At 38.3% G+C, this 8,766-nt stretch overlaps 1 protein-coding gene across 7 annotated transcripts in view; it reads left to right on the top strand.

Moving 5' to 3' along the window:
* The window catches only part of KRR1 (KRR1 small subunit processome component homolog), a 21,832-nt gene extending 13,632 nt beyond the window's left edge, over positions 1-8,200 (top strand). For all 7 annotated transcript variants that reach the window (XM_044455373.1, XM_044455374.1, XM_044455375.1 and 4 more), the window contains 8 exons: positions 773-907; positions 1,170-1,295; positions 1,521-1,604; positions 2,067-2,123; positions 2,882-3,052; positions 3,545-3,622; positions 3,719-3,812; positions 4,159-8,200. In XM_044455373.1, coding sequence (XP_044311308.1) covers positions 773-907; positions 1,170-1,295; positions 1,521-1,604; positions 2,067-2,123; positions 2,882-3,052; positions 3,545-3,622; positions 3,719-3,812; positions 4,159-4,310 — 897 coding nt within the window. In that variant the 3' untranslated portion in view covers positions 4,311-8,200. The remainder of the gene's footprint in view (positions 1-772; positions 908-1,169; positions 1,296-1,520; positions 1,605-2,066; positions 2,124-2,881; positions 3,053-3,544; positions 3,623-3,718; positions 3,813-4,158) is intronic.
* Positions 8,201-8,766: the final 566 nt, after the last annotated feature.

Genomic DNA, 8,766 nt, shown 5'->3' on the forward strand with positions numbered 1-8,766 from the left:
GTGGCTGTTTTACTTCAAGAGTACACTCACAGCACATGAAGGCAAGATGTGGTTTGTGGTGCATTGTTGGGTAGAGGATTCTCAAAACTACCACTCTTACTTTCATAAATGGAAATGGGCAGACTGGGTTATAATAAAATGCTACTCAAAATAATGCTTGTTTCACTGTGCAATATTTCTTAGAATACTCAGATAGCATACCTCTTATCAGAGCATTAGCTACCTGAGCAGCCTGCATGTCCAGTGGAATAATACATACCCCTTAGCAGATGCTTGGATTAATTCAATCATGTGGGTGAAGTTAAGAGTCATGTTTGCAGTAGAAAAGGTAATAAGACTCCAGGTTTTGGAGTCTCTTGGGCAAGATGTTATCAATTAATGACTTTACCTCCTTATCATTGTTGCCTCTGTCCATTTGCATGATTCTCCTTCCTTACTCAGTCTGACCTTTCAAAGGGGACAAACCACATGCAGCTTTCTGCTCTTTTTGCTCCTCTATTGTTCACTTGTGCGAACCGCAAAAGGAAAGAAGAAACCCCGGAGGTTGGCAGTGGGCCCTCTATAGTAGCATAGGCTTCAGTAAATGCCTGACACCAGCCATGTGAGCCGTTAATTTAAAATTCTACTTGAAACTTCCCAAGTCAGACTTATATGCATTATCATGCTCTGTTGTTGTTGTTTTCAAGATACAGACTGTTACCAACCTTTGTTTAGAGTATGATGCTGTAATGCTATTTCTCTATAGGCCATTTCTTGTTTCTTTGTATTGCAGCACATAAATGCAGCTTTAGATTTAATTGAAGGAAGCATGACTGTCAACACAACAAAGAAGACGTTTGACCCGTATATAATCATCAGAGCCAGAGACTTGATTAAGCTCCTAGCAAGAAGTGTTCCATTTGAGCAGGTGTGTTCAGCAATGAATAAATGTGTGTCTACCATTCATCCCTTTGAAGTTACCTGAATTTGTTTTCCTAATAGCCTTTTAAATACTAAATTTACAATACTCTGAAATATGTGCCTCAGTTTATTAGAAAAGTAATTCAATTGAATTAGCAGGTTTACTTTGATTTAGAATCTTCTTTTAGAATAGTTTCTCAGAATGAATGCATATTCCCACCCAGACTTTTATCTGTTTAACTGCAGATGGTATCTAATGTTCTATTCAGGCTGTACGCATCCTGGAAGATGATGTTGCATGCGACATCATTAAAATAGGCTCTCTGGTCAGGAACAGAGAAAGATTTATAAAAAGAAGACAGCGACTTATTGGTCCCAATGGATCCACTCTCAAGGTATGCCTTATATGCTTACAGCCTATTCCATTTTTAGGCCCTGATGGGTTCAGTGAGGTTTATTCCCTAATGAGTAAATGAAAAATATTTATTTGTTTATTTATGTGTATAAAAGCTTTCCCTTAGCATCATGCTCTCTGGGTGGCCATTACATTAAGATATAAGTCTTAGTAATCATTAAGACTTCTACATTTGAAATATCTGCTATATTTTGTTCTGATGTAGGCTCTGGAACTGTTGACCAACTGTTACATCATGGTTCAGGGAAACACTGTTTCAGCCCTTGGACCATATAGTGGCTTAAAAGAGGTAAGATCTCTCTTTCCTAGTGGAGAACATTTTCAGGAGTTCAGTTCAAGTTGTAGAATCTATTTGTCTCTTTTAAAATCAGTTTTCTTGATAGACTTGCACCTATGCAAACACTTTTTATCATTTGGCCTAGAAATTACTTAGTTGTTTCATTAGGATTATTTTTCTGTCTTAAAGCATCATAGCACTTGATATTATAGCCCAGATTCCGTGAGCCTGCTATGTAAGGCAAAATATGTGAGGATTTTTGAAAGCTGTGGAGTTGTACAGGTGAACCAGGCAAGAACTTGCACAAATGAACATATGAGAAGGTGACAGACCTTGGATAGGGCAATAAATATTAGGTTGTCAGTATACTTTTATTCAATGCATGATCAGTGAGTGGTTCTGAAAAGACTGTTTCATGTTCATAGTAGCAGTCTTCAATGAAAACAAATGTTTTCTGTCTTTTCTTAAATCTAGGTTAGGAAAGTTGTTCTGGATACCTTGAAGAATATTCATCCAATATATAACATCAAGGTAAATGTAACTTTTTATGCCACAAACACTTTTCACTGTTTATTTTGGGTCTCTTTCCCCTTGAGCCTAACAAGTTTATCAGTTGAGGTGTCTTTTATCTTTTTAACATTTTCTTTTTTGGTAACAAAATCCTTTTTGGGGAGAGCAATTCTACATCCTTAGGTACTGGACAGCCACAGTGAATCACCATACATCCATATGCCTTCCACCATTCAGTGGCTGAAGCAGAAGGGAGGGGTCTGCTTTTTCTTTCCCATAGACCATTGCCTCCAGTGCAAAGACATTTGCTCCATTAACCTTCAGGCAGGTATAGCTTCCAGCTTCATTTGCGACATGTTGGCAGCTTGAAAATCTGCAGGGCCTAGATACTAGCATGCCACAAAATGACTCCATTTTGATGTCAGGACAGCCATAGCAGCAGGTGCTAGAGTCCAGAAGAACACCATTGCAGGTGGAGAGAGTTCCTGTTCACTAGCCCCTTGATTAGAGGATTCTTTTAAAGGGAGGAATACAGATTAATTTGGAAACAAACTCACACAGAATATGACTTCTTTCTGTCTAAACATATGAAACATATTAACTGCTTATATTGAATAGCACCCAGCATTTCCTTTTCTTGTGGTAAAACACGATGCTATTTGCTACTACTAAAAGGTTATTTTAGGTTCTAAAAATTTCTGATTCATTCTCAGTAGATAAAAACCATGGAGTTGAGTAAATACTATATTCTAACTTACTGTTTGGTGTTTTGTTCAAAGACTCTGATGATTAAAAGGGAATTGCTAAAAGATCCTGAATTAAGATTACAGAGCTGGGAACGGTTTTTACCTAAATTCAAACACAAGAATTTGAACAAACGGAAGGAACCCAAGAAGAAAAATGTCAAGAAAGAATATACTCCCTTCCCACCTCCACAACCAGAAAGTCAGGTGTGTTAAGTGCCAAAATTTTACTGAACATGAAGGGGTTTGGGAGGGAAAAAAAACTTCTTACTGGAGGTTAGAACTTTGATGGGGCATTTGTGGGTCTTATTTTTATCAGAACTCAGATCTTACTGTAACTGTTTTAAAATATTGTAAATAATTTTTAAATATTTTGCTTAAGTTTAGTGTATTTTGCTATCTTTTATTTGTGGCCTGTAATTTCTATGAATCCTCCCAAAAGCTTAAGCTATTGGGTGGTATAGTAAGGCAAATGATAATAGCAATAATAGTATTAATTGTCTGAAGGAAAAAACAAAAATACATTATAAAATGTGTATTTGCTTGCTCTGTCTCAGAATAATAAACACTTTTAGAACATTTTCTTCCACATGAAATATATTGTTTGTTCAGAGCTCCTCTCCAATTTTTTTGTTTCTAAATGAGAGAACAAGCGTATTTCGTGTGGGATATGTCTAATCATAACTGTAAATTTTACAGATCGATAAAGAATTGGCCAGTGGTGAATATTTCTTGAAAGAAAGTCAGAAGAAGCGTAAGAGAGTGGAGGAGATAAAGGTATAGTCACTTTGATATTTGAGAAGTTATTTTAAAATATATCTAATTTTGGTCTTAACATACTTGAAATGCGGGCTTTTTTACATTTTATTTTAGGCAAAACAAGCAGAGGCAATTAGTAGGAAACAAGAGGAGAGAAATAAAGCTTTTATTCCACCCAAAGAAAAGCCAGTTGTAAAACCTAAGAAAGGTAAGATAATGTTCTTCTTTTGTTAAAAAAAAGTAATTCCTTCTGCTATATAGAAGTATTAATGGAAGGAAAGTGTTCTGGTTTGTTGTCCATGATATGAAATAGCAGTGACCTATATTACATAGATTGACTAGTCTTTTTGGAAAATAGGTTCATGCTGTATAATCCCTCATGAAAAATTTACTATATTTGACAATATATAGTAAATTTATATACTATATATTTGTTGGGGAGGGGGTTGACGTCATGTTTAAATTAGACCTAATTAACATGTGCAAAATTTTGAGTTTCCCTTTCATTGATCCTAGATAATCCAACTAATATTAATATTTTTCCCATTATGTAGCCTCAGCAGAAACAAAAATTGACATTGAAGCTATTAAAGAAAAGGTTAAAAAGGCAAAGAAGAAGAAGCTGGGAGCACTTCCAGTTGAAGAAGTAAAGTTAAAAATTGCAGAAAATGAGAAGAAAAAGAAAAAATCGGCCAAATTGTCCTGACCTTTTTCCGAGAAGGAAGATTCCATGAACTCTAGTTTTATAACTAACTTCAATTTGTTCTATTTCCACTGGATATCAGAAAACAGAAGCCTCACCTTCTCTGGTGGGTGAAAAATCACCAGTTTCCCAATTTATCTAAAGTAAAACTGACAGCTTATTCTGCTGCATTCTTTATAATATGAATAAGGCTTGCAGGTTTACAGCATCCATTGGAGTAAGCTGGTGACTTAAAAGCTTTTTGTTATTGAAGATTTCTAGCATACATAGAGCTATTGCAAAAGGATTAGTACAGAGTGTGAATATTGCCAACTCACACTTCACGTTATTTGTGATATTGTTCCTGGGAGTGCTTCTCTGATAAATTAAAAGTGGAAAAGTTTTCTTTGAGAAGATGTTAAAGTGTATGTCAAAAAAGGAAACATGTACAGTTTAGGCCACCCAAGTTTAGATAAACTATTTTTATATACATTGGTACGTCTGGAAAGTGGAGTTTTGGTCTGTTCTGAATGTTATGTCTACTGTTTGAGAGATACACTTTCCAAATGCTGGCTGCAACTGAACTATGAAACCCTGTCTGTCAAGTGGAATAGAAATTGGGTGTTCATTTTTCCTTCAAAAACCATGAATCTTCTGGTTAAGTCATATGAATCATACCTCTTGTAACACTTGGCTGGTAACCCAAAACCATATGTCCTTTTAGGTTACAGGTACTTTTTAATATCTACAGAATGACCTTGAAGTAGATGCTAAAAGCTTTTCTTATTTTAATCATGTCATATATCAGCTGGCAGTACTTACCCCATCTCTTTGTGAGACTTGCTCAGTGCTGAAGCTATTTAGGGAGAGATTCTGTGGCCCTCAGACAGTAACTGAGGGGCCATATGATTTTTGGATTTTAGAGCCAAGGTTAGAGACTGTGCTTCAAGCTGGGCATTAGAGCTTTACCTCTTTACCCTGCCCCCTGACAGCCAGTGTAGAAAGAACCACACTGACTGTCAGGGAAGCAATTCCAGAGAGGAGTAAAACAGCAGGGAGGAGAGGAGACTAAGGAGCCTAAGCTACAGGATAGCCAGAGGCTGCTTCAGCCTTCTTCCCTTCCCTGCTGAGATGATCCAGCTAGGTGGGCAAAACCTACCTAGAAAATCTTAGAGCTGGAAGATGCTGCTGTGGCTGCCGCCCCTCTGCACTGGATGCTCATCAGCCTCTGTTTTCAGAGGTTTATGAATGTTCCAGTGGGATTGGACTCTTAGTTATCATTGTGGCCTGATCAATTAAACATAGACTTTTTTGGATAATGTTGCTTCATAAATAAAACTATTCCAAAGTCAGCAAAAGTAAAGATGGTAATGTAGCTCTGGTCACACAATGACTTCTCCAACTGTAAATAAATTTATTTACATTAATGGGAAGTCACTTCAATAATACCAGAACATTGGCTCATGTTTAGAACTTCTGGGATTGTTACTTTTATAACTGAGGAGTTTTTCTAATAACCCAAACACAGCTCTGAATTTTGGGTAGAAGCTAGGGGACTTTGTCAGACTTTTGTGCAATGATCTTTACTATTTTTAAAAAGAAGCCACTCAGGTTGCATTCACTGCCACCCTGGTCACCTAGGGGCCAACCGCAGCTGACCAGTTGTGCTGCTGTTGGTGTCATGGACTACCACTCCCACTCCATAGCTAATTGGATGATTGCCCTTGTGTTCACCCTTTTTCACTTTTAGCCACTTTAACAGCTGACTAGCAAGAGATGTCCTAATGTTCCTCCCTAAAGGTTCCCCTGGTTTCTGCATGCTGCCCCTGACTAAAGCTATTCACAGGCAAAGCAGGAGACCTCACTGAAGCTGAACAGCCGCTGTGAAAAGAGGCAGAGAGCTGCACTTGTGATTAGGAGTCACCTGTGACCCTGGCAGTGAGGAACACAGATGTTCTTCAACCTGAGATGGTGGATAGTATGCAGTTTAGCAATTGATTTTGTGTGGCTTCATTCATAAAGGCCTCTGCAAAATCACTGACCTTGAAGAACCTGTTCTGAATGGGCATCTGACAAATGGCAAGTCTCTGACCTTAGCAGACACTACATCATGTTAGTATGCCTCAGATTTGGTTTATGGATTGCTAGAGTGTGTGCTCTCCTGGGGTGCTCCAGCATCCCTACTTCTCAAAATTGGCCAGGAGATGTGTGCAAATGTGTCTGCACATCATCATGAAAGATATCTTCCTGCTGCAATGAGATAAGTGACTTTCAGGACTTAGTAAGGCAGAGAGCCTAAATCTTTCCTGTCCTACTTTCTACCCTTAACATGTAGAGCTAAATTCAACATTTTGTGTATGGTAAGTACAATAATCAGTACTTTCAAAAAAGTAGTAAGCAGTAGACACCATGTGCCTTAGGAGAAGTGAATGCATGTCTGGAAGAGTGGCTGAATCTGTAGGGTGCATTTTAGCAGCTAAACATTTCCCACTGCTTAGAAGTATATTTAACTAGAAAGAACAGGAGGCTTTATTTTTTTCCCCATGTGATCATTTTCCTAGTGAAGCTTCAGTGTGAGCAAAATTCTATGCTAAGACAACCTGCAACCCAATTCTAACAGCTCTTTGTATGGCAGCAATAATTACAGAAAGGATTACTATTTTTATTTCCTACCCATGAACTAATGGGACTTCAGTGTGGTTTATACTCAAACCAGGATCTTAAGAACCAGCTTGATGTAGAAGATTTACTATATGATTACTCCCCAGTACTACAGTTCCAAAAAAGCAGGTCTTTGCTAAACCTTTAAATGCCAAAAAAACTTTTTTGATGAGCTATTATGAGATAAGGGAGTTCTAAAAACCTGTCCCAGAGAACATGGCAAGGTGGGGCAAAAGTATATATTTTCAGTACTAGAACATTCCACATGAAATGTTACTATAAGGTTCTCAAATACTTAGAACTGCCCACCATTAACAACTCTGCCTTTAATGGTGTCTCAGCAGCTCGTACAATTGATAATATCCCTGCTTAAGCAGAAGGAGTTGTAATGTATGGTGGTAGTAAACTAGGAGCTTGAATATGTTGTGACTGCAATGTTTAATGCACTGTTCTATATTGAACTACAAAGCACTGATCTTGTAACATTCTATTCCTGGTTGCACATTGTTGTCAGAATGGTATTAGTGATTAGTTATGTGTTACTGACCCAGTGTCTGCTTGTACCTGGTTCTCTCTCACACTTGCTACATGTTGCTACTGTTTTGTATTGCCATGTTGGATCATCCCCTTTTTGTGAAATAACCTTTACTTGATGGGAAGGGAAGGTGACAGTGGGTGAATTACAGGTCCCGGCTCTAGTTTTATTGAAATGGCTTTAAATTTGAAAATGGCCAGGATTATTTTTAATAAATAGTGAAAGTTGAAATAGTAGATAGTGGGAATAATTACACATTATAACTCAGTCAAATTTAACAAAGGACTCTTCAGAGTTTAAGGACCACATTCACCAGCATTAATTCCTAGCTACTTGCTGATTATTGATGGGTGCAAAGCTCAGATTCTCATTGCTAATTTTTGGACAATTTCTAAAACTTTCTGATTTGTCACTGGGCTTTTAATTTTATTGTGACTAAAGAATTTTGGGCTGAGTGTTTATCATTTCTTTCCTCTATGCTTGTATTTAACATAACACTTTGGGAAATTATGGGAAATATCAAGTGCTGAGGCCATCGGTGTGCAATAACTGGAAATAAGTGCAGTTAATCTTTGTCTAGCCTGGGAATTGGCAGCATGGTACCTGTGGTAACTAGTGTGCCCCGGACACCTTCTGCCTCACATTCTAAGGCATCCTACCCCTCCGATTTTCCTGGCAAGTAAAGCATGTCAAAGTAAAGTGACTGCCTACAGTTGTATCCATCTTCATTTTTCCTGAATGCTTCTGAGTCTCATATGTGGTCAAAATATATTCTTAGAAAATAAAATGGTAAGGTACCCAGCCGCCAAGAAAATGAAGCAGGAAAGAAAAAAGGGACCTCAGTTACTCCTGTTGAGTAAGTTGGGTGGGTGGGTGTGGGCTAGGGCGAGCAGTGGAGCTTACACAAAAGGAACTGTTAGCCAGGAAAGCCAGCAAGGAAGAGGTAGGGAAAAGAGCATGAAGCCAGCAAGGACTAGGGGAGCCAGCTAGGAGCAATCAGGGTGGGAGCAGGGTATAGGAACATGCCTGGGAACATCTGACAGGAGTTTGCGTGAGGGAGAATCATCCGGAGATGTTTTCTTCAGACTTTCCCTCACCAGCTTCTCACAAATATATCAGCTGGAAAGAACATCTACAAGACCAGGAGACAACTGAGGCAGAAGCTGAAGAAACCTTGAGCATCAGCTGTTGCTGCTGGCCTGAAGATCGGGCAGCTGCTAGTCCGAACTAAAGGAGAGCTGGATCAACATAGCAGCATAATAGTGGAGGCAGATCCTTGAAGTT

Source organism: Varanus komodoensis, unplaced genomic scaffold, assembly GCF_004798865.1.
Source record: "Varanus komodoensis strain SLA01 unplaced genomic scaffold, ASM479886v1 scaffold8, whole genome shotgun sequence".
Lineage (NCBI taxonomy): Eukaryota > Metazoa > Chordata > Lepidosauria > Squamata > Varanidae > Varanus > Varanus komodoensis.